Here is a 25,438-nt window from a genome sequence, read left to right on the forward strand (position 1 = left end):
TATTTGCGATGGTAAAACAGATCATTGACGGCAGTGAATTAAATCGGAGATTCAAAGAGGCGAGTTTTTCCAACACCTGACGGGACAGTTTTGCGGGCAGGGGGATGTGATATGTGAAGCGTCCTGAGCTCTGCAGTTCTTTATGTTGCTGTTATGACACCACAGGGAACTTCATAGCAGATTGTTTTGACTGGTGGTTTCCAAGGCACAGTTTAGTTCAGAGGAGAGGAATGGTGAGAGCCTTAACGATTTTACCAGCCAGAGTTTTGTTCTGCTGTAAAGATAATACTCCTGACTATGAATAAAGTCTAAACTAACATGAGCTTTCAGTCTCTTTACAAAATTTAATACTTATTCAAACATGAAACAAAAAAAATGAATACACAGAGCTGCCTTTGTATTTTTCCAGATCCATTTTGCAATCTTTCCACTTTGTTTAGGTCATCTTTTGAGCAAATCAGTGAGTCTGGAAGTAGAAAAGGGAAAAGTTACACATTATTTTGCAGTGAAGGACAGTTACCACGTCAGTGACTTGCAGTCAGTGCACCAACAACAGCACCACCTGAATCGCTGATTCTTCTCTCAGTGGTGTTTCAAGCAGCCTTTAGGGCGTTAACTCGTGCCATCTGGCTCCACAGTGAGCTCTTCTGTATCTGGCAATCTCACAATAGAGATACTATTAATGGCTCACTCCAACAAAACATGCACCATATTTTAAATGTGGTTCCCCTTAAATTGCAAATGGCTTATTTATGATCATCATGCTTCAAGGTTCAGAATGAGGAATACATTAGAGGTCTGGTTTAAGTGTGGGAGGGCGAGTGATTTACAGAAAAAATAAGCTAAAAAAAGTAAAGATTATTACCGCAGTTGCTCTCCATAGGTCATTAGTGCAACCATGTTATTACATCTGCCAAGGAGGTTGCAGTATGTACAATACCATTTTGTCAGGTTACAAGCAAGAAGCTTAAGGGAGAGGTGGAGCGTGGGCAAAAGAGGAAGCCTTTAATTCCTGTTGTCAGTGCATTAGGCACTTTAGTCACTCACAGTGATTGCATAAAAAAGATATTTAACAATACACTGATTTTCCACTCTTTATTATTAGCACATTAGCAAATTCGTCACAGCTAATCATAGCTGCCAGATATGAAGTTAGGTGATACGTCGGCAAGATCTCTATCAAAATCAGCTTTGATACACAGACTCAGAACCACATCTTAAAAACTCTTTATATCACCCACCACTTTTGCGGTATGAAGGAATATGTCAGAGAACAGTCAATTATTGGGTTCAGTGATGGTGTGCTCTCTCTGACTGCCTTTCAAGTTAAGACCTGTAGATACAACGAACTGTATTATTCATATTATGCTTTATAATGCTTTATTTCCAATAGATGGATGGGTCAAGTATGGCCATAGTAAGTCCTACATGTTTAAACCCAACTTTTGTGACAACAAAAAGAGGTAAAAAGATCAATATATTTTCTGCTGATTGTAGAACTGCTGACATCTTTAAAGTTTCACAGAAGGTAAGATTATTTGACCTCCTCCTATGTTAACAGTATATATGTGAAAATTTGGGGAAATAACGCTTTCATTTTTTCATAACAGAAAGATGAGAGGACTGATGTCACTTTAAATATGTTGATGAACTACGAAGCAAAAACAAGGGAAACAAGTGGAAACTATTAGCACAGCTCTGAAAAGACTGTTACTCAAAATAAGTGGTGATCAAGCACGTTTCTGAAAATGTCAAACTGTTACTTTAAGACAGCATGATGTGGTTTGTATTGTGTTTACAGTCCCTCAACAGCAACACAGAACCAGCAAGCTTTTTCCTTCACTTTGTCTCCTTCCACCATGACTTCATACATAGCCAGCAGACTGCCGGCTGGTTGTCACTGGAACAAATTTGTACACTCTTTTATGGTTGATGCTCATCCCTCAAAGGAAGTCTGTGTGAGTGACTCCTGACTCTGGTAAAAATGGGTCCAGACATTGGACAAGTATGTTCAGACCATCAAAAACATGCAGCGTTTGGAAGAAATTGCATCACTGGGAAAATATGGTAGTGGATTTAGTGAGAAAAAGACAAACCCAAGTACTGTTTTTAAAGTTCTGAGTATCTGTATTTAAGTATTATAAACTTTAATAATGATTAAACGTTCCTTTTATTCACTTAAAGAAATCATGTCATGTGCTGTTTTTGTTTTTTGGTCAAATTTAGTTCAGGTTTTCAAATCTTTGCTTATGCTAAGCGAATCTTTCCCGCTTATTTTACCGAATTAAATAGAATTTTCTTAAACTGATGATGCACCTATCTCAGAAATGATCTGTCTCACAATGATTGGAAAATGAAGGAAATTACGATTATGAGAGTTCTACCTGACTCTTATTAGAAAATACTTATCTTAGATTATTAGTAATAGTTGTATTAATATTTGATACTACTCAGCAGTATATAATTCACTGGGGAAATACCAAAATCGCAATTATACATACATTCAGTGCTGATTTGAGTCGATGGCCTTGTGTTTATCTTTACAAATGTAACTCCCACACAGTTCTCAGTATTCACTGCAGTCGGTGACAGAACTAGAAAATGAAAAGTATTATTGCACCCACTTTGTCAGTGCAAATAGAACACCAGCTACCTCGAGACACTAGTTTTACACCTATCGGCATCTTTACATCTTTTCTTTTGCCTCACTGAAATCTATGCCAGTCAAGGTTATTCACCACCACCAGCTCTGATCAGCTGATTAGACGCATAATAAACAGGGAAATGACAACAGAGTGCAGAAATGTTGTGCACAAGTGGCAGTCTAATTGCAATAAGTACTTTCGAGGTATCGAGCCACAGCCACAGGACAGTGGTCTTCACTGCATTTGTATTCTGTGTTTTCCTCATTAGGCTTTATTAGGTCTGACATCACTGTGGGGAGATTGAAAAGTTTAAATAGACAGTTTGCAGTTATTACATTGCTGACATGATGTAGCTGCATGAAAATTAAATCACAAATTTTATACATACTGAGTTTTTATTTTTTGCTTGTTTATTTCAAAAAAGACAGGTACGCATGTGATGTATATGTATATTTTTGTTTTATTTTATTTATCATGGGAATCAGTTGTTGACTTAAAGAATCTAACAATAAAGAGGTTTACAATGTCTTCAAAGCATGCTTCAGGTCATGTTCATTTTCCACCCAGCTCCACATGTAGACTGGTGTGGCTGTTAAACAGGGTGCAGCTAACTGAGTCAGATCCGCTCCTGGGAAAGCTACTGAATTTTGCCATTCATACATGCTTCCTTTGCCCAAGGGCAGCTCAGTTTAACCAGAGCACATCGTTCAGTAAACTCAAAAATGAGATGGGTTGTCACTGTTCCTATTCACTAATAACACACAGATGTTTAAAACCTGATGATGCAGAACTTGGAAAAGAGAGAAAGCCACGAGGCTGCAGTGGCAGTATAAGAAAGGGTTTGATCAGAACCTCTGTCATTACCAATAAATAACACTGGTTTAGGGTTAAGTTCAAGCTTTGCTAGCTTTTGAAGCTCAGTTTTCCTCTAACCACCACCACCTGGCTGCGTATCTACATATTTGAACACATAATCAGACTCTTCTCTGGTTTTAAGCTTTAAAGCTGGGCTGTTAGAGTTCACATTACGGATATTGAAATGCTGAGTCGTGGCTGGAGGTTTGATGGGTTGACAGTTACATAGAGCACCCCTGTGTTGGTTTTGTGTTCAAAAAGTGGAGTCAGACGTAAATGCGTTGAAGCACTCGCAGGCAGAACACCCAGTCAGGAGGCAGCTGATGGTAGGATATTTTGTTTCCATCCAATCGTAGAAACTTCATCTTGGAGTAAGACTGAGGTCCCACCTCTCTGCAGAAACTGGTCACATTGAACTCTGTGGTGAACAGACAGAAAGGTATTTTTATTTTCACAATCTCTATTCACCAGAGTCACAACCATGTGATTAATGCTGTCTCGCCATGACATTATAGGTACCAAGCCAGTCTGGAGAGCTCTAGTTTTACACCATGTGCCACGTGTTTGTCACGTTCAGAGATCAAAGTTGAACTGTGCAGAAATCCGTCGTCTTCCCATAGAGTCTGCATTTACCATCTTACAGGTGCTGCAGTAAAGATGTAGACAGAGGAAACCACAACACCCTCTTCATATTTCTCTGAGCCATTTCAGTAGTAAAAAGTCTTTCAGGCCAGAGCGTGCGCCTTGGCAGCCAAAGACTGCAGTAGCAGTCAGGCTGCTTGCTAGACGATGAGGTGTATGTTATTGTGGAAGTACTTTGCTGTCTGTCTGTCTCGCTGGTACACAGCCCCACTGTCTGCTGCATCACACATTCAGAAATGAGAGCAAACTTGAACGCCTGAACCAAAACTGCGTGCCAGTTCTCTGCCGCTAAATGGTCATGTGAGTCAGGTTTTGGCTGAAAAGTCAAAAAAATCAAACTGATGGGGAGCAGACGGAGAGAGGGGAAAGCGGAGACTGAAGAGGGGAACAGCGTGTGCTTCTGGCTCATCTGGCACTCTTACCTTCGAATCCATCACAGATGTTGTCATACCACTCCCCTCACTTTTTTTTTCACTAGCTCCACTTTCCACACGTCTAACCAATTAATATCCCCTCGTCTATTCTTACCTCCACTCTCCTTTCACTCCTTTTCTTTCCTTGTCTCTCCTTCTGTCCCTCTTCTGCCTTCATACTTGCCTCACCATCCAAACCCGGCCCCTCCCATGTCTGCATACAGCAAGGAGAGCCGCCCATTTTTAAATGGGATGGGCTGTGAAAGCTTTCCACATTTCTTCTCTATTACAGCAGGGCTTTGTCTTGTTGAATGGTAACATGTATGAAATATTAGGAGACGTGAAGTCAGTAACATCTCTACAATGTCTGTGCATGCTTTGCTGAACATATAGTCCTCACCTTGTATTTTATTGGCCTCCAGGTAGAGGTACTGGAGGGTGGTGGGGACTGTGGGAATAGCAGTGAGTTTGTTATATGAAAGGTCCAGCTCCACCAAGCTGGAGTGGTTAAAGACCTGCGAGTGCACCCCGCGGTTCTGCAGGCCACAGTGACTTAGGCGTAGATACTTAAGGTTGAGAAATCCCTCAAAACTGTCCTCATCCAGTCCAGTGAGAGAGTTGTTTGACACATAGAGCTGCTCGACGGAGGAAGGTAAGTGCCTGGGAATGGTTGCAAATGAATTCCCGCTGAGGTCCAACAGGTTCAGACTGACCAGACCTACATGACACAAGTGATGCACACACACACAAACATGCAAAACTTAACACCAATGCTGAAATAGTTTTTAGGACAAAACATTTCCTATTGAGATGAACAAACATGTAAAAATATTCTTATCTTTCCTGGCAGTGTTTAGGTACAATACAATTTTTTTTAATCACCGAGTTGTTTTTCTGTTTGTTTTTTTGTCAGCAGTATCAGGCTGAGCTCTCTCTTATTTTCCAGCCATACGTGTTTAAAGTAAATTGTGCATGAACAAACAAAAGGAAATGACACATTACGCTACCTCTGAGGTCTCCCTCTGTGATGGTATTCAGTCTGTTTCCCTGCAGCAGCAGCAGTGTCAGGCTATGCAAGTTCTGGAAAGCTTCTGGGTTGATGCTGCTGATTTGGTTGTAGGCCAGTCGCAGCTGTTTGAGTCCAGCTGGTAAAGCACTGGGCACTGAACTCAGGTGGTTGTGGTTAGCAAAGAAGTACCACAGCTGGGTCTGGCTCTGCAAAGAGTCCTGCGTCAGCTTGTCGCTCTCCAGTTGGTTGTTGTCCAGAATGAGCCATCGAAGCCCAGTAACGTTGGCCAGCACGGAGGAGGACAGGGTTGAGATGTTGTTGCCCTGATAAGAATACAATTCACTACCTGAGGAATTTTGTCATTTAACACTGATGAAAAGCATATAGAATATATTGTAGTGGAAACTGAGGTGAAACCTCAGTTGGTTTCCACTAGACCACTTTAAGATAACACATGCACACAGTGTTTGTCCTACCTGTAAAAACAGGTATTGAGTTCTGTCGGGCAGGCTGTCAGGGATGTGTGCTAAGGCTCTCTGGTCACAATAGAGCGCTGTGGGCCACTGGATGGGGCAGTCACACTCTTCAGGGCAGAGCTGCAGATTATTAGCTCGGAACCAGGCTGGATCCATTCGCCCCTGCAGACTCAGCACACTGGGCTCACCTAGCAGGCGGTTAATCCACAGAGGAATGCCTCCATAGTCCATATCAGCTACAAATGTGGCTGAAGCAGACTGAAAACCACTCAACAGAAACAGGAGGCCAGAGCACAAAAGAACCATGGACATGGCTGGGGGGATCTGTGATGCTGTAAATGAAACATTAAGAAAAACCTGAACACCATCATAGATTTGACAAGTAGTTTTACAAGTCATGATCTGTACAACTACTTAGAAAGCAACAATATGTCCATAAGCCAAACATGTAAGTGTTAATTTTGAATGGTCTACCAGGCATAAGAGCTCCATCATAGATTATAGGAGGAGGAGCTTCAACTATATAAGCTCCGAAGCATCTTTTTTTTTCACAATCATGTGAAAAAGAAAGTTTTCAAAGGACTCTATGAAGTAACCTGAAAAACTGAGCACACTCCATGAATCAGTAGCATTTTCTGTATGACCTCATGAGTCTCTCACAGTGTTGTTTACAGTGCTGCTTCAGTTCACTAAGGTCCTGCTGCAGCATTTCAAGCTGAGGTCTGGACTTTTACTGCACCATTGCAACACTTTGGTTCTTTTCTATTTTGGGTGTTCTGTTGTAGATTTGTTGGTGTGCTTTGGATCATCGTCCTGTTAAATGACCCAATTTGGGCCAGGCCTTAGCTGTCGGACAGATGGTCTCATGTTTGCTAGGTGCCCAATTACTGTGGTTGCAAAACAAGTCCACATCATAAACCCTTCATGAGGTGTTTGTGCTGATATGCTGTGTCTGGTTTTTGCTGCATGCAGTGGTGGACTTTATGGCTAAACAACACGTTGGTTCTGTCTGTCAAAATGACATTGTTGCATAAATCCCTTCCAAAGAAACCTTGTTCAGTGGTTTTTTTTTTTTATTATTTTTTTTTTTTTTTAAATTTTGCAGTCATGAACTTTAACATTTCACATACTAAGTCTGACATGTAGCTCTTGAGATTTTTGGAAGTTCTCCAACTACTGCAAGGTCAAATCGGGATGTGATGTGAACATTACTTCCTAAACTGCACTGTTTTTATGAAGAGCCTCAAGGAGCCACTGGTGTGACAGTTCATGTTTAATCTTGTTCTGTCTCTCTTAAATTCACCAAATTAATAGAAGTGTGTGAGTGTAAACTTCCTGAGTGTTTCTTTAAAAAGACTTGGACATGGAATGAATGAAATACCAATACTTGTTCACGTACTTAAGAATTTAGGTATCTGTGTTTTACTGGAGTATTTGTTTTTCTGACACCTTTTTACTTTCATTTCGTTTGTAACAGAAATATCTCTACTGTTGGTATCCTTCACAGGTGATTATTGCATATGAAGAAATGGGGAAAAAAAAACCCAAACCCCCCCCCCCCCCCCCCCCCCCCCAAAAAAAAACAACAACATAATTTATGCATCTTTTACAGCACTGTATTCGGGGGATAATGTGGGTCGGAATGATCTAGACAGCATAACTGGTGTTGATATTTATATGCTGTGATCACAGTACCTCAGTATCATGAGCCTCACTTAAGATCAAGGAGCATAAATGGAGTAACATGGCAGTTTTTTTGAAACGTAATTTTTCTATCAACTCAACAAACATCAGAAAATTTGATCTATATTTTGTGTTATTTAAAGGTTGCATGAACACACTGGGCAGTTTAGTGCAGGCTACGCTGGTTAGTGATGCATTGTGTTGGACTGGTGCAGAGCAGCCGTGGTGTTCATGGTCAGTGTTAGGGTATAACAAGGGTAGTAAACAGTAAATTGAACTGATGAAATTAACTCACTAATTTTCACCTTTACATCAGTTTTGTAGCATCTAGGGTTGGAAATCAGCCACAATAGTTTGTGAAACATCTGCTGATATCTTGATGAACTCGGTTGTGTAAATCCACAAAAAGTAGCAGCAACACTAAGCTAATCACAGCCTGCACACAAAGAAATTCTACTGGAGATCACAACATGAATTATTGTGATTTGTTTCTAAATGATTGTTTTCTCAGGTTGCACCACTGCAACTTAGCTTAGGGTTCCCACACCCACTGAATCCCACTTTAACTCTTGACTTTACTCATTTTTCTGTTTACACGTGAAGGCAAAGTCACCCATCTACAATGAAGGCAAGAGCAAACAGAGCTAGTGTTTAAGCACATTCATTAGAATTAAAAGTTAGGTTGAAATAAAGTTTGAATTCCTATTTAATAATATCATTTTATTATTATCCTTATACAGCAGGAGCTTCAGTTTCCTTCGTAAAAAATAGCTGGCAGAAATATCCTCATCCTTAACTACTTTAATGTACTTTGATTACATTTCAAAGCCAGTACTTTTTCAATTTTATTTGAGTAAAGAAGCTCAATCAGTGCTTCTGCTGGAGTAAAAGTATCTTTTAATGCATGCGTCTGTACTTGTACTCAATCTCTGATTACTAAACTGTTCAATGTGAAAATGAATTACTTTTATCCAACTGAAGCTTCAAAAGTTAAACATAAATTTCTGTGTGAATATTTTTCTTGCAGGATGAAATAAAGTAAAATAGAATAAAATGAATGAAAAAGTATGTGACACGGTTTTCAGTCGCCGCGTGTGCAGATTGTTGCTTTTGCTTGCACATTTCTTCGAATTCAAACTGATTGAATCTGAGACAGAAGAATAAATTTTCCTACCTTCACATAAAGTGCACAAGAGGACAAACACACACACACACACACACACACACACACACACACACATGCAGACACACCTACACATGCATGCGCAATTACACATCAAGTTACCGTATAAGATAGCAATTTGTAAGAAATGTTTGCAACATCAGGAAGTTTGACTTGATCTGCATGGTTGCAATGTTGCATTTGCATTCCACCCTTAGAGTCTTACAGTGCAGCATTGCCAAGAGATTTACAGTAACTAAACAAACACACAGTCTGATTTTCATCATTTCCAGTTTTGCCTTCAATGCAGAAAGAGGAAATGGGGGTAAACTAGAAACTAACCACAAACTTACCTGTTTGTTTAGGAGATACAAACGGAGACAGGTTGTCCTAAATCCTCAGTGATGAAACCCTTGGGATCTTTGAATAAGTGTGTGTCGGGATGTGTGCATGTGTATATGTTTTCAGGCTACCGGCGGCATATGCCCCGTCTGACACATTCCTCTGCTTCAAACGCTACCAGACCTCCTTCATAAACTTCCCTCACTCACTTCTTCCATTCCTCTTGTATTAGCCCGCAGTAACAGCGGTACATTTGGTGGAAAAGTGTTTGCCTGCAGAGACGCACAAAAAGATCTGAGAAGGTTCGCTAAAGAAGCACAAGGAGGGGGGAAATGAGAGGAAACTGGATTTGAATTGATCAGCATGCAAATTGTATATGTTATTGTTCCTCGAAAGAGAGTGTTTGTGTGTGTGTGCGCGCGTGTGTGTGTGTGTGTGTGTGTGTGGTGGGGGTACAGTATGTGATCTGTCTAGAGGCAATTAAGCTACAAAGTACCTGGGGAGCCAAAGAGACCATTCTGTGTGTGCCTATGCGCGCGTGTGTGTAAATGTGTGTGTGTTTGAAGGAAAGAGCTTCTTGAAAACAGCTGACCAAAAGAGAAGAAAACGATCCCACATTCCTTTCCTGCAAAATATTACTGCTGTGCTGCGAGAGAAGAGGCAGTGGGGAAGAAGCAGGCAAAATGATCTCCTGATCACATCATGCAAAGAGCTCCCTCTAGGATAAACCACGGAGAATCACAATCCTTCGTGTGGGCTTCAAAATGTATTAGAGGGGATGGATCGTTTCACTTTAACCATGGAGAATTACAAGAACATGTTCTTTAACCAAAAACACCTCATCCAAACTTTATTTTGACCGTGTGGACAAGTGTAACAGATTTTAAGTGTTCATTCCGGTCACACCATTGTAAGCTTTTATTAACTATAAATTACAATAAGACCAGTGGAAATGACGCTAGGTAGGAATACGACCGTCCACGTTCACTCTGCACTCAGCAGAAACTATCTATAATCGGAAGTGTCTGCCACGCAGCTGCTCTGAAAAGACCAGAGCCGCACAAGCACGATCAGTTTTGCCTCCTTACGACTTCCACTGAAGATGAAGGATTACATTTTGACACACCTCAGAGGAGAAACTCTGCTGAAAATGGTGCACGAGGAGGTGATTTTGAATGCGATATTATAAAACCCTGGGTTCTAAGTTTTCTGCAGTTAATGTTTCGATCGCATTTTGTGGATTACCAATGTTCACCTACCTATATTCACCTTTATTCTTTATTGCCTTTAATTTGTTTTTATATTTAGCTAGTCATTAGTGTTTCACTATTTGTCCCTGTTAATGTTGATATGTATTTACTATTGAGTGGTGGCTTTAATTTTATTCACTGTGTTTTAAAGTTTAAAAATCTTGTTTGCAGCTCTTTATGAATTTAGTTTATTCCTCGGATTTCTGTTCTTGTCATTTTTGTTACTTTTGACATGCAGGTTGGTTCTAGTTAGTTCCCTTCTGTGTTCCTTGGTGTCCCAGTGACATCAGCATTTGTCCTTTGTCTTTCCATATTCCCCTATCTGGTCCTTCTGTTTTCCTGTGTCGAAGCAGTCTTGTCTCCCGTTCAGCTATGTCTCCCTCGCTGTTTCATTTTTTCATTTCCTCTGTGTCTTTGTGTTTGAGTTTGTATTCTATCTCTTGTTTCAGTTTTCATGCTTCTCCAGCGTCCCCCGTGCCTTCTTGTCAAGTCTTTGAATCTGTGAATCTGTGTTTATTTATTTCCTGTTTTATTTTGTTAGTCTCTCGTCTCTTGTGCCATGTGTGTAATTTTGCTTCCCTTGTCTTGCTTCCCCAATGAGTTCCAGCTGTGTTCCCTGGTGTTTCCCATCTTCCTAATTACCTGGTGTGTATTTATTGTCTGAGTCTTGTCTGTTTGTTGTTGTGTGTTCTCCACATGGTACTGTGTTTCCTTGCACCGTGCTCCCTGTGTTTTTCTCCTAGAGTCTTTTGTAAAGTAAAGCTGAGTTCGAAGTCTTATCTTCTAAGTCCTGCACTGGGGTCCACTTCCTGCCTTCCACACTGCCAAACTGTGACATTAACACTGTGTAATCACAGTGCAAAGAGCAACCCCCCCCCCCCAATAAAAAACACAAATTCAGCATATTTTTTTAAATCTCCTTTCTTTTAGAATAGTAGAAATGCTCACATTTCCATTTACACTCATTATATTTTAAGGATTCCTGTGAGTATTTTTAAGTACTGACAATGGATTTAATAAGATTAAATAGTAAGTGTTTTGAAATTTCACCTTGCTTAATGAAGTGCTCTTAAACTAGATACAAATAATGTCACACATTATTCATCATTATCCTAGATTATTATTATTATCATTGTTACTATCACTATTATTCAGACTGTATCACAGTTTTTTATGATGTGATGCAATGAGACAGTCAGATCAACAGTTGTCTGTTGTTTACAGTAGGATCATTACACGATTATTTATGAAACCACTGACAAAAGGTATAATGTCATCGTAGAAGTGTGAATCACTGGAAGTTTCTTGTTCAATTTCCTCATTAATGAGTCATCGTCTTTTGTCCCTGCCAGCTACTGTCCTGTTTGTGAGTAAATGTACGTTACCATGTCTGCGTAAGTCTCAAGGGGACTGAATGTACAATACAACACTGTGACTGATGTTTTTTGAACATTTTCACTTTGTTCATTCTAAACTCATAATGTTTTTTAACCTTGTTTTTTTTAACACTGTCTGCTTTACATGTTTATTTTAAAAGTGTTATCAGCTGACCAGAGCATAGTTTGAGCTGGAAGTTGTGATTCTGCTTTCCTCTTTCTCACCTTTCTCTTGGATTGTCTTCAACAGCTTCCTGAACACATCCTTAAATTTCCTATCACTTACACTAGAGGGCTCTCTTTCCTCACATATCAAAAGCACACATACCGCATTAATTCCACTAAATCAAATATAGGCCCATTTGAAAGATGTGATTTATTAGCAATGTGAAAAAAATAACCAACTGAAAGACTTCAGATGAATTATGATGATGTGGCAAAAACTCCTGGTTGTTCTTATAAGACATATAACTTTCTTTTGGAGACATATTCTTTCTTTTAGTGTTACAATTTCCCCGCAGGTTTATGGGCCAAAGCACAGTGTTGGACTCCAGATGTTGCAGCTGGAGTCCAAGATGCAGGCAGCTATGCTGAGTCACCAGGACACCGTTCAGTGCAGATCTAACGCCTCTGTTCTCAGTGTAACTCAAAAAGATTTAACACTGGTTGAAAAACAAATTATGCCAAGATGTTAAGAAGTTAAATGCTTTTTGTTTGTTCTTCTTCTTTTTTTTCTTTTTTTTTCTATTTTTGCTCAGGCCCGTAATTATAACATACTTCCTTAAAGAGCTGTGTGTTTTATCCATATGAGAAAAGGCTGAGGATCCCGACATGGTGTAAATTTAAACATCTGTTTGTGATTTATGGTTTATGTGGAAGTGTGTGTGCACGCATGTATCTATATGTGTGTATGTGTGTGTATACATCTGCTTTCTATTGCATGGTTTTGCTGCCCCTGTGCCCTAGGGTGCCATGGTTCAAGTTACCTTAAGGAGTCCCTTTGTTCAAGTAGACCATAGCACCTTGAAATTGAGAGTATTTTTATTAAGTGTAAATTTCCTTCAGTTATTATTTTATGCAGCATTTAGAACTGTGTGGAGGACAAGTTAGAAGCAGCTATATTTGGAGCGGAGTGAAGGAGTGAGGAGATCAGGGATGCTTGAGAAGAGCTATTAATGCTGCTCGTGTGAGTGTGTGTGTCATTAGGGATGAGGTAAAGCATGTAAAGGTTAAGGTTAGCGTCCAGGAAATGAGAAACACAGAGATGTGCAAACTATGCAGTTTAAGAAAAAAAATGCATCACAAGTAGCAGTGTATTCTGTAGTGAATCTTTTGTCGTCTCTATTGTTTTATTATCTTCTTCCATACTTTCTTTTTCAGCAGCAAGTAATACACAACCCTAACATCACGTCTTACTTATCAGTTAAACACAGGCTTTTTTTTAATTAGTGAAAATTTATGAGGGCTGCATGAATCTCTACCTCAGCCAGCGGAGAGAACATCTGACTGCCATACATATGTAACGGAGCACTTTGGCTCATTTTAAGCAACGTGCTGCAAACAAAGTGCTTTTTTCCTGTTTGACTTCATGCTGGAGATAAAAGTTGGTGTGTTGTCCATGTGTATTTTTGCAGTTACTTCTGCCTGGCGTTTGGCTTGTCTGATCTCTCTTTGTCAGTGTTTTGGTTTCTTGGTATTTCTTTGGTTTTTTGCACAAGAAGAAATTAGCAGGCATTCCTGTGAAGAGTTCACAGTCTGCGCTAGAAAGGTTAGGTTCTAGCTCAGTGCCGCTCATGACCCAGTTTGGGGACGGGGGGACATGGGTGGGGGTTGGACATGTTTGCGGCTCCTCAAAGTCCAGATTACACTTTTACTTTGAAGACCTTGAGTCATTTCCCTCACTTTCAAGGGTAGCTGCTGGTAACCTTGAGAATGTGGGACAGAAAGGTTATCCTCGTCTCACGCATGCACACAAAAGTCACACAACTTTATCTGCCTAACAATCTCATAAAAGCATATTTCAGTATTTCAAGAGTTATTAACCTCATAACCTCATGTTAGGGTTTGACTGTTAATTGTCAGTCTCTTGGTTCACTTCACAGGTGTTGAACACAACTCTTCAGATGTTTTAAGAGAAATATTTAAAATCAAATAAATAACTAAAACATTTTACAGGAACAAATATGACTGCTTAAACATTTTGCCAATGCTACATCTGTCTGTGGATGCCTGCAGACAAAAAAGAAAGAGGGAAGTAACTTTTGGCTTAGATGTAATGCAATGTGGACATCTGGTCACCCTTTTCTTCCCTTTTTTTGATGCATAAAGCTTTTTACTGTCAGATGTCGGATGCAACGGCCACGGGAAGAACAGCCGACAGAGTCTAAATGAGTCTCTAAAAGCTACGTAAATGGATTGCAAAATTATCATTTTGGGAAATATGTTGACTTAAAAAGAGTCAGACTGAATGTGACAACATGTACAGATTGTTCAAGAGTTGCTATGTTAGATGTGATACAAAACAAAGCTTATTCCTTGACTTGTTGCATTTGTGGCGGTTGCTCGCTCTCATGACAACCTGCTTAGTCAATTTACGTCTGTCGTTACAACAAATCACTGGTTCCACCCATGAACACGAAGGCCAGATTATATGTTTCTAGAAAACATCTAAATGAGTCAGCATAGCTCTGCAAACAAATCTATAGACAGATGAGACTATGAATAAGATCATTATCAGAATGATGGAAGGAGAAAAATCTGAAGAAGGAAATAATAGCTCATCACCCAAATCATACCACATGTGTCAAACATGGCGGAGGCAGCGTTATAACGTCGATATAGCTACCAATGGAACCGGGTCACTAGTTTTTATTGCTGATGTGACTGCTAATATAAGCAGCAGAATAATTTTGAAGTATACAACGCTATACTCTCAACTCAGATTCGGTCAAATTCTGCAAAACTGATTGGACAGAGCTCCACAGTGCAAATGGATAATGACCTGAAGCAAGCTGCAAGAAAAAAGTTCATGCAAATCATCTGAAAAACCCTTCAAAGTAAAACTGAAAGTTTGAACTTTAATTACACATTGACTGTGCGATCCAGTGTGGTGGTGTGCAGAGGCAAAACTACAGATATTTTGTCTTTCTCCCAAAAAATTTTGGACCTAACTGTTTATATTTTCATGTGTTTCCAAAAAATCTTTCCCTGCATACAGTTAAAGCTCAGAGATTTCATCAGCATGTGTAAATATAATATTTTAGCGAAAAATTATAGATCTTCCAAGCTTACATCAAAGGAGGAGAGAAAAAGCGGGATAGAAAGAAGAGATAAAAGTTCAGAAAAACCAATGATTGAAAAGATGTGGAGAGGGCAGAAAATGAGTAGAAACACTGGTTCTTATGGACGCTGAGTTGGAGAACATAGAGAAGCAGGAAGAGGCCCACACTGAAACCAGACAGACAACATAAAGAGACTGTCACACATGGTTTCATTTAACCCTTTACAAGATGTAAGCTTGTTGTAGACTAGAAAGAGTTGGGTCCACCCATGTAAAAAAAAATAAAAAATTAAACAAAACTTATGTAGGTCGAAGGGCATCTAGGTTCTGTCTTAAGGTTATCTTATTATGTTTAATAATGTTTAAACCAACGCCTTACACGTTACAACACAACACAGGAAAAACACTTGTCAGCACATTGAAGCAACTACGAAAGAAACAAGCACATGCAAGGCGTAACAAGGTTTTTACCGTGTACTATTACAACAAAACTGACCTGTGCTGTACTTCTTTCTCTGCATCGTTTCCCCACACAGATCACAATAAAACCTCCCGCAAGTGTGTGCTGATAAAGGTATGCTTGCTTTGAGTTATTCCAGCTGTAATGATGACCTAAAAAAAGCAGCAAGAAGAAAAAAAGAAACCAATTATCCAACTTTTCATTATTCCAAATTACACATTGAAGTTGGCTGGTGAGTGTCTCACCTGCTAACAGCACACCTGTGATTTTATGTTTGTAGCTGCAATAAACTACGATAACAAAACTTCCACTTTCTTTGCAGTGCTACAGCTAAAGTATATGTAATATCAAGTTCTTACTCATTTTAGTCTTTCACAGGTATTTGCATTTGCACCATATGAACCAAAGTTGGATCATTTTATCATTGCCACTTATGTATGACTTTTATTTTTCTACCCTTTATTGTGAAGAAAGAGAGGGGGTCACTTGAAATGAGGAAACGGAGGGATTGAATGTGCTGCTCGCAGATGGGAACAATACCTCAAAGCCACTGCGTCTCACATCATTCACACTGGAGGGGGAGAAAAAAGGCTTCAGAGTGGGCTGTGGGCCATTCCCGACCAAATGCAATGGGGTGCGGGCAATTGGACAAGGGGGTGGAAGTAATCAAAAGCACAAGAACAGACAGATGGGTGTGGAGGGCATGACGGAACGGAGAGCAGGGAGGGGAGAAAATACTTTTCATACAGTGTGTGTCAGAGCACCCTGCAGTCCTGAGCACACTCACTCAGAGAGAGAGCGGGGGACAAGAGGGCCAGTGCCTTTGATCGGGTAGGTGTGTGTTTGTGTGTGCATGCAAGTGTGTGAAATCTGTTTGTTTTCTTTTAAATCGAGATGTATACAAGGCTAAATGAGAAGTAAGGGTAGAATAATTTTGGAAAAATAATCACTGAATGTTTTACCTTAATTTTTAAGGTAACAGAGTGAATATTACAAAACTGGCATTCATGGAAGGCTTAAGAAAGCCAGGAAAGGCTTTTCTGAGTTTCCCTGTGGACTAAGACCAGTAAGAATGTGACTGCCTGCAGGCAGCTATATTCCCAAATAAAGTCCATGCCTGCACTGCACCTTAAACCTAAGTAGGACAGAAGAATAACAGATTTAGTTAATGTTGGTAGTTGGCTGAAAGATTTTTTTTGTTCTTTTAAATGTCTAATTTCACATGTTTGAGCATTTCAAAACATTCTAAAACATCTGTAAGATTATAAATCTCGAACATTTTGGTGATTTGTGAATAACTTTTTCTATTTTTTGGCCTTTTTAATACCACTGCATGTCCCTCTGTTCTCCCTGTGTTACATTACAGTTAAGAATTGAGTGACTTCCTTCCATCATGCGTCTGGTGATCTTCCTTTTGTCTGCCCTGATTCCCCTCGTTCTCTGCCATGGATGGAACTCCTGGACAAATTACTGGCAGAGCCAAGGATACTTTTATGGCTCCCAGTATGCAGACAGAGCATACAGTGTGTCGGCGTGTCCTGACGAGTGTGACTGCCCCTCTTCCTTCCCCGTTGCTATGTACTGTAATGGGCGAGGCCTTACCACCGTGCCACCGATTCCCTCGCATATCAAATACTTGTATCTTCAACACAATGCCATCACATCTTTGCCTGACTCGGCTCTAAGCAATGCAACCAATCTGGTGTGGCTTATGTTGCATTTCAACCAGCTGACATCTGAATCAATTGGCAAGAAGGTAAACACATAGTCATAGGCACATCCAGACACACATCACTATAAATAGCGGTACAATGGCTGACAGGTGTCTAACAGCCCGAGTCGGTTTTCTTTTATTGCTGTCTGTTCTTAATCCTCAAGTTAATTTCCTGTGTTATCTGTTTTTTTAAAGAAAAGAAGAAACCAAAAGGGGGGAAAAAAAACATGAATAAATATTGTGGTTAGTTTTCTGTCATCATATAATAAACTTGTTATAATTTGAAACATGTATGGTTAAAGCAGTGTGATCAGCAGAGCACATGCTCACACTAAACCAGACAGCAGCTTGCTACATCAGAGCCACAGACCTTGTGGTCTACAACCCTCAGCATAAAGTCTCTTTCTCCAGTGAAACACACTGAAAAACACATTCATGCACAAACAAAATTGCACTGTAACCATCAGTTTGAATGCTAGTTGAAACTTAGCCGGTCGTTTGCAAACGCATAAAAAGATGTAGTGTAATATCATTTCGATAATGCATCTGTGCTCTGAAAAGGCCCCTTTCATCATTTTTATTGTAAAACCACCACATACTTTTGCATAATTTTTCATTTTGGGTTTTATACCTGCTCATCTTGATCATTTTGCAGGCATTTCTGAAGCTGGGGGGACTTGAGCGTTTATATCTACAATACAATAATTTGACCAGCATTCCGTCAAACCTTCCCCTCTGCCTGAGAGACCTGAGAATGGATAACAACATGATTGAGAAGGTAAATCTTCAAAAGTTCAAAAATTCACATTCACAGCCCTCCTGTTTTAGTCCAACATCAGTTGAGACATTACGCTATGCTTTACGGCTATTGCCACTTTTACCTAGGTGTCACCTGCAGACCTAGAGGGAATGGATAACCTCACTATCCTGTACCTTCATGATAATGCTCTCTCAGAGGTGGGCTCGTCACTGAAGGGGCTGAACTCCCTCACATTGCTTGAGCTCAGTAGCAACAAGTTGACAAAGGTAATTGTTTATCTGTTTGTTTCTAAATGCATTATTAAGCAACTAAGGTAATCTCGTTCAGAGATGTTGTGTCACTGTCCCAGGTCCCAGCTCCACTCCCTGCATACCTGCATCAGCTCTACCTGGAGTACAATGCCATCGACTCTATACCTGAGGGATTCCTGAGCCTTTTCTCTCAGCTACAGTATTTTAGGATGTCGCATAACCTGCTAACAAATAAAGGCATCCCCGCTAACACGTTTAACGTGTCTGGACTGGTGGAGCTGGACCTGAGCTTCAACAAACTGGAGAGAATTCCTTCAGTTAGCACCACGCTGCAATATCTTTACCTGCAAGCCAATCAGATCAAGGGTGAGAGTTTCTTTGAAGAAATCATTTTTTTAATCGTCATGTTCTACATTGCCATACAGTTTTCTACCTTTAAGCCAGTTTTGTTGATTTCACAATAAGAAAGTTCATGATTGTATATGTCCTGCCACTTCATGCACACTTAGATTAAACGAGAACAAAAAGTTGTTTGCTGGATTTTGAGAAATGAGATGTTGGACATGTCTTTTCCTGAGGTGATTTATACAGTTATACTGCCATTTTACAGTTTTGCATGAAAGTAAACTCATCGCTGTCTCCATTCTTTCCCTTGCCTGTAGAGTTTACTGTGGGTAGCTTCTGCAGTGTCGTGGACGTGACGAATTTCTCCAGACTCTTAGTGGTGCGACTGGACGGAAACGAGCTCAGTCTTGTGGACATCCCCACCGACGTGAACCATTGTCTGCGCCAGGTTCTCGACATTGAGATCTAAGCATGTGCACAACGCAGTCTGTGGCTCAGTTCACCACATGCACCTACAGCAGGACTATTTTTTTTTAAAACAGATTACAGCGGATATAAGTTGATATCTACAGCAGGTAGTGAGTTAGTTAGTAGTGATTGCAGAGAGCATCACTGTGAGCAAGCTTTACTAGAAATTCCTCCAGTTAAGAAAGAAAGAAAGAATAAAGAAAGTTTTTCTTGTGTATTGAAATTTCAGATTTACAAGGATAAAACACCATAAATGAGCTTTTAATCACAAAAAAACAACAGAACCTGAATGAAATTCAGGAATGTTTCTCTGACCTTCATCCTATTTACAGCATACTGTGCTGTAATGATTCTTCCTCCACGTGTCTTAATGCATGCTCAATCATCCATGTAGGGAAACCTCAAAAAGTTGATTTTGCTCATGTGGACATAGCATTTTCAGTGGGAGAAACATTTTGTCACTCATTCAAATGACTTCTTCAGTCTCATCCGGACGTAGTGTCCCCAACCTTATAAACAGGTTGGTGATGCTACGTCCAGATGAATAGAATCAACTTTTCGGGACTTCCTCCATGTGTTTTATTGCTTTGTATAATAAGGTGATGAATAACGGTTTGTATACTGTGAAATATATAATTTCAAATATAGATCATATGTAGAATACTAAAACATTATTATGGTGTCTACTGCATGAGAATATGTTATTGCACTTGGTTACATTAGTTTATCTTTCTGAGAGAAAAATGCTGTGACAGCTTGATTCTGTTTAAGATCGTCTTTTTGCACAGTGAAATTTTCTTAGAGACACAGAAAATGTCTCTGTTCCATGAGAAAAAAAAAATATGGATATCGTACTGTAGTAAATCAGACATGTGTGGGGCTCGTGGTCTGTGAATTAGGATCTATGTAAACATTGCATGGATTAATTATTATCCTGACAAAGGGTTTTTGTTCATCAACCCATTGCAGAATAAATAAAGTTAATAAAGATCTGTGTCATTTTTGTCCTATATTGATCAGCCAGTGATGAAATGCAATACTGCACTGTAAAATGTAATATTGTGTTTAATTAAAAATATTAAATAGGCTGAACTCAGTTTTTATCAATTTGTTATTAGAACTAGATTTTAATAAGTTACCAGTGCATTTTATGCAAAAACGCTGATAAACTCAATTTATTTGAGTTGTCTTAACATAGAAAAACTAAGTAAGCTGGAAGTTTTGCTTCTCAGTGCGGAAGGATGAAAGATGTGTTTTGAAAATGCCACGTCACTACCGTCCTCCTCCCTCTCGGATTAATCCGCATGTTCATGGTGCCAGCATTTGTTATGGAATATGTTGAGCAAACCCGGAAAAGCGTCAGCTCAAGATATTATTGTTGTCATTGCTGTGCATCTTTACCTGATACACTGACTTGGTGAGTAAATGTTTACTCTTATTCAAACTGATTTTGTGGCTTCTCTTAGTTTAGCACCAGGTTTATAATCTTGCTAGCTAGTTAGTGTTAGCCTAGCATTGCTGCTGCCGCTGGGCTCATGTTACTTAAAAATTAACACCACAGCCTTAAAAACATTACATAAAAATATGTCTGTGAAATTTTCTGTTGATTGTTTGAAATAAAAAAAGTGAGATATATATCTATCTATATATCTATATATCTATCTATCTATCTATCTATCTATGTATGTATGTATGTATGTATGTGTGTGTGTGTATGTGTGTGTATATATATATATATATATAAAAATCATGTTTAACCTGAGTAGCAAAAGACTGCAGGGGGTTGAAAACAATAAGCCATGAGTTAGCTGTGCTCACGGACTCTATCGAGCCTTGACCTCCCGGTCAGCTATCGCACTGGTGGATAACAGAGCTCTCCGAAAACGTGGAGGCACTTTTGCAAATATGTGATATTTTGATAAATTAAGTAGATATTTGAGCATTACACAGCTACATTCTCGGCTGAAAATATCTTAAAAGGTTATTTCTTTGGTAATTTTTTTGAGTTCTGGGAACTAATTAGATTTTACAGTGTGAGGTGATCAGTCAAAAGTATGAACTGACTCTCTTTTATTGTGTAAAAGCATCATCCTGTGGGATTTAATTCAAAGTCAGAATGAAGAGGGTGTTCACGGTCAGCAACAATAAATCAGACTTTCCTGAAGACAACATACTGATACAGCTTATCCAGTGAATCTTGTTGTTGACCAATAATCTTACCAGCAGTTCTAACGATCCTGTTCCGTTTGTTCCTAATTGCCCTGGTCATGTTACCACACGATACTGAGGTAATGAACAGAAGGATGCTTTCAATCAAGCTGACATAAACTTTGAGCAGGGATCCGAGGAGATTGAGTTAGTGGCTTGAAGTTTTTGTAGCTATTCCTCAAATGGTTCTTTATAACAACTTAAATAATAAAAACTCAAGGTTTCCCAGACTTGATCAGTTATATTCACTTCACTGTTTCACGGTGCTTTAAGTGTTGTTTTTAAATAGTGTTTCACTTACAGGATACATTTTATTTGCGATAACAGGCTGCTGAGTTGTCACATATTTCTATAACAAACTTCCTCAGTAATTGAATAGAGAGGAACACAGTAAATAGGCACTCAACCAATCAAAGAAGCTTTATTCCTGCAAGCTCCACCTGCAAAGTTTGTGCTCTTTGAAAATTACTACCCTGAGCAGGAACTTTGGGGGATTAAAATAATTTACCTAGCACTTAAGTTAGATCCGGGACGCTGGGGTCGAGCCACTTCAAGGTCTCTCTCGCATTTCCTCCTGCAATTTCAAACATGGTTGAAAAGTGTCTTTGAAGTCTTTGAATTAAAGTTTATGTTGATCTTATCTCTCAATGTTAAATTCATACTTATTTCAAAGGTTTAATAACAGACATGAGCATGAAGCGAGTATCAGTCACCAGTGAGGGTTTGTAGGGCCTGATGCAAGGTTTCTACATAGTAATAGACAGGATAAAGAGGTGTTTCATTTATAGCTTATTTACACTTTTAACCCAAGGTGCCCACAGAAACCAGTTCCTTGAGGGAGAGAGAAACCACAAGGAGTCAAAGCCCTGAAGCTGTCCAATATAACACTGAGGAAAGCTCTTAAGGGGATACTGGCACAAAGAAGAGGCATTGGATTCCTTAAAATATTTATATATATTTTTTTAAATTGTACCTCATTAACCTGAATTCTTGAGACTAATTGCTCCACTAAACAGCTAAGGCGATTTTCTCATGGCTATAGAGATATTTATCAGGATGGTTGGCTTTACTCGAGAGGGAAACTAAGACTCTCTTCTTTCTTGTCACGTTTCTCTTTAGTTCCTTTTAGCTCTATCTTAATAGCCTTCCATTACAATTTAAGCGTATGTTTTCTTTTTACATTTATTATGCCAGCTATGTTACAAATGAATCTTTTTCTGGGATGGACTTGTAATGCTGATAATGTTAACGATGACGTGCTGTTGCATCAGGGCCTAACCCTCTATGCGTCAACTCACCAGATGTGGGATGGTCAGAGGACACATAATGTCTAAATTTAGGATGTTTTTCCACTGTAGTCTGTGGACAAACACCACAGGATCATCATCACAGTAAAATGTATATCAAATGACTTCTGTGGTTAACTTGTGGCTAAGGGTCAGTGACCAAAATAGCAGAGAACTCAGGTACAGACCATTGCAAACAGGTACAATGAGAACAGAGAACAACTAAAGGTCTCACACTGTCTGAGTAACTGCCACTGGGCAATAATACTGTTTGCTCACAGCTTTAAACTCACAAGCTCTGCTTTCAATAAAAGAAGGATTTGTGTATAGTTATGGTGGAGAGTAGTAATGACAACATGTGACTCACTTCCTGTTTCTTCCTGAATACTGAGTAATTTTGAGGACATTTCATAGGAATTGTTGGGAACTTTATGCTTTTACGTCATAGAAAACATGAGAAGAGAGAGAAGCAGAAGCAGAAGAGATGCAACAAATGTTGAATTTGAAGCAGAGATGTTGCTACTGCTACTGTACCCATGCACAAGGAAAACTGCATGAGTACGGTAGCTATAAATCACTATAGGAGGATTTGCAATTCATCCATAATTTGCAAAACAGACATTTGGGGTACTAGCATGACCACTGACAACAAGCAGTCACTCACAAAGCAAGTTAACAGATCTCCGATTAGAAATTAGCATTAGCCAAGCCAGTAACCTAACTTTGTCCTTATAAAATAGGGCGATTACTCACCATAATTATCAACTTTTAACTGCTGCATTTTGATGCCAAATAACAGGATAGTTCTCTGTAGTGATTTAATTGGCTCGCAGCACCTTTGGAATATTTGAATAACCATGATTTGACTGACTGGCAACTGCCTTACTACGCTTAAGTGGTTAAAAAGCTGAACATTTCACTGCATACAAGCAAAGGATCCATAATTTGGTCTTGTAAAGCACAATGTCACACCATTCAAAGTGAACAAGAGGTAAGAGTGTTAGCACCTCATGTTCAGCTTGACTACCTGAACCTGAAGCATGTGAATGCTCCCAAAAGTAAGATACATAGAGATAATGCACATTTGTTCATAATCTCTTTCTTTTGTAGCAAACTATATAGTGAAGACTGGATTGTCTGAGTAAAATCTGTTGCCCTGGTAAACACAAATAATTCATTAACCATCTCCACTTGTTTAACTCCTTTGACTCATAAAACCTGTGGAAAGAAGCTTGTCTAAGTCTAAAGAATGAACAGAATGTATAGAACTTGTTGGCTTGATAATTACATTTGACCTTTGGATATGACACAAAGTTCCACTGTTATTCTGGCATCTCTGTCAAACTCCATAAGCCAGCATACACAAAGCAGGGGTCACAGGCAGCAAGCCAGCAAGGCAATGAGAGCAGACAGGGAGCAGGGGGGAAAAGGCAAAAATGAGGGCAAATAAAAAGGATTTACATTTTTAATGTTCTTAAAGAATAAACAACACCAAAAAAGGTGTTAAAAGGTTGTAATGCAGAATAACTGCAGACACAGAGACAATCTGGCAAGTGGAATAAGGTTTTAGGTGTACCCATACTGTGCTAAGTGTTTAGTTGATAGTTGAGTAAAAATGGACAGAAAACGAGGTAACCTGGAAGTACAGCCAACTTAAAACAATAGTTATAATAATAACCTCAGATGACAAACATACACAAGTTGTTTACTCAGAAGTGCAGATACTTGTGTTAATAAAGATTCTGGTGAAAACGAATGGCCAAAATCTTCATCTTCATGCTTTGCGCTCATGGTCCTTGCATATGTTTTGTTTTTCTCTTTCATCTCCATGTTTTTCAACATGCACAATATGAACACCAACATGTTCAAACTGGTTTGATGTTAGGAAGGCGCACAGGAAGAAGGAGAGAGGGACAACTACTTTCAGAAGGGGTTGCCACAGTGGGCAGCTCCACGTGTTTGATTTGTCCCTCCTGACACAACCCCAAAGGGAATATGTGTCCCTGGCAGGAAATGAACCATTGACTGTGTTAGGCGAAAGTGTTAGTGAAACAAAATAATATCCCCAATTAGATGTATGACAATTAAGTAGTAAGCTTTATTATTTTTGCACTTAGCATTAGCAAAACCATTAGTATTATTGAACAATAATACATGAGGCCAAACCATTTCCATGCATGTGGGTCAGAATCCTACAAACAACATCTGACTGGTAGTAATAATGTATTTTATTGGTCTCGTATGTCTGCTTTATGTTTCAAATTATGTAATGTCAAAACCAGGGCCCGTTCACAGGAACATTACAAAACACTTCATTTATCTTCTGAAAATGTTATATTTGATGACCAATGATGGTTCTGTCTCGCTGGAACAAGACAATCCTACTACAACAGCAAAAAGCATTGGACACCAAGCAGAGCTCTTTGATCTCGTGCACGAGAGAACAGTGACAGCGCCGTTCCTTCGCTTGACCCCAGTTACTCTCGTCTGCTCCCTCGTAACACTGCTCTTTATTAAGGTACATGAATATGCATAAGTTCATTATGGTGTTTTACACAGGCATACATGTGAGCAAAGAATACCTTGTCTGTGTCTGGCCCAAAAGTGACCTTGTGAAGATTTCCCACAGCTGGTGCTAGGAGCGCAGCGGTCCACCTAAACAAAGGGCTCTTATACTTATGTGGCATTCGGTTCCACTCAAATAGGCCAAAGGGAGTACAGAACGCAGTCTTGGGCCTATCGTCTTCCATAACTGGGACCTGATTGTAGCCACTGGCTAAATCCATGGTGGAAAACCAACGGGCACCAGTCAG

The 25,438-nt window shown here is 39.5% G+C and overlaps 2 protein-coding genes across 3 annotated transcripts; one reads left to right on the top strand and one right to left on the bottom strand.

Annotated features, from left to right (window-relative positions):
* Window positions 1–3,124: 3,124 nt before the first annotated feature.
* Window positions 3,125–15,717, bottom strand: zgc:113307 (lumican). 2 transcript variants are annotated; one of them, XM_035905108.2, is made up of 5 exons: window positions 15,630–15,717; window positions 6,041–6,372; window positions 5,563–5,887; window positions 4,956–5,273; window positions 3,125–3,918 (listed from the first exon to the last, which is right to left on the bottom strand). In XM_035905108.2, the coding sequence occupies exons 1-5, from the start codon at window positions 15,652–15,654 to the stop codon at window positions 3,767–3,769; spliced, it is 1,152 nt and encodes a 383-aa protein (XP_035761001.2). In that variant the 5' UTR covers window positions 15,655–15,717; the 3' UTR covers window positions 3,125–3,766. The 2 variants fall into 2 exon arrangements, with proteins under 2 accessions (XP_035761001.2, XP_006784447.2); XM_006784384.3 differs by lacking the exon at window positions 15,630–15,717 and adding an exon at window positions 9,239–9,393.
* A 581-nt stretch (window positions 15,718–16,298) lies between these two features.
* fmoda (fibromodulin a) lies at window positions 16,299–20,113 on the top strand. Its single transcript, XM_006784383.3, has 6 exons — window positions 16,299–16,424; window positions 16,960–17,349; window positions 17,963–18,085; window positions 18,193–18,333; window positions 18,417–18,684; window positions 18,981–20,113. The coding sequence occupies exons 2-6, from the start codon at window positions 16,987–16,989 to the stop codon at window positions 19,130–19,132; spliced, it is 1,047 nt and encodes a 348-aa protein (XP_006784446.1). The 5' UTR covers window positions 16,299–16,424; window positions 16,960–16,986; the 3' UTR covers window positions 19,133–20,113.
* The last annotated feature ends 5,325 nt before the right edge of the window (window positions 20,114–25,438 follow it).

The sequence above is a fragment of the Neolamprologus brichardi genome, chromosome 5 (assembly GCF_056152115.1).
Source record: "Neolamprologus brichardi isolate AB-2024 chromosome 5, ASM5615211v1, whole genome shotgun sequence".
Taxonomy (NCBI): domain Eukaryota; kingdom Metazoa; phylum Chordata; class Actinopteri; order Cichliformes; family Cichlidae; genus Neolamprologus; species Neolamprologus brichardi.

Excerpts from the sequence above, each read along its gene's own strand:
- zgc:113307 (XM_035905108.2), bottom strand. The coding sequence starts at position 15,654 with ATGCAGAGAAAGAAGTACAGCACAG. Across the intron at positions 5,888-6,040 it reads CTCAATACCTGTTTTTACAG|GGCAACAACATCTCAACCCT; the intron begins GTAGGACAAACA and ends TATTCTTATCAG. Across the intron at positions 5,274-5,562 it reads CACAGAGGGAGACCTCAGAG|GTCTGGTCAGTCTGAACCTG; the intron begins GTAGCGTAATGT and ends TGTGTCATGTAG.
- fmoda (XM_006784383.3), top strand. The coding sequence starts at position 16,987 with ATGCGTCTGGTGATCTTCCTTTTGTCTGCCCTGATTCCCCTCGTTCTC. Across the intron at positions 17,350-17,962 it reads CTGAATCAATTGGCAAGAAG|GCATTTCTGAAGCTGGGGGG; the intron begins GTAAACACATAG and ends ATCATTTTGCAG. Across the intron at positions 18,334-18,416 it reads GTAGCAACAAGTTGACAAAG|GTCCCAGCTCCACTCCCTGC; the intron begins GTAATTGTTTAT and ends TCACTGTCCCAG.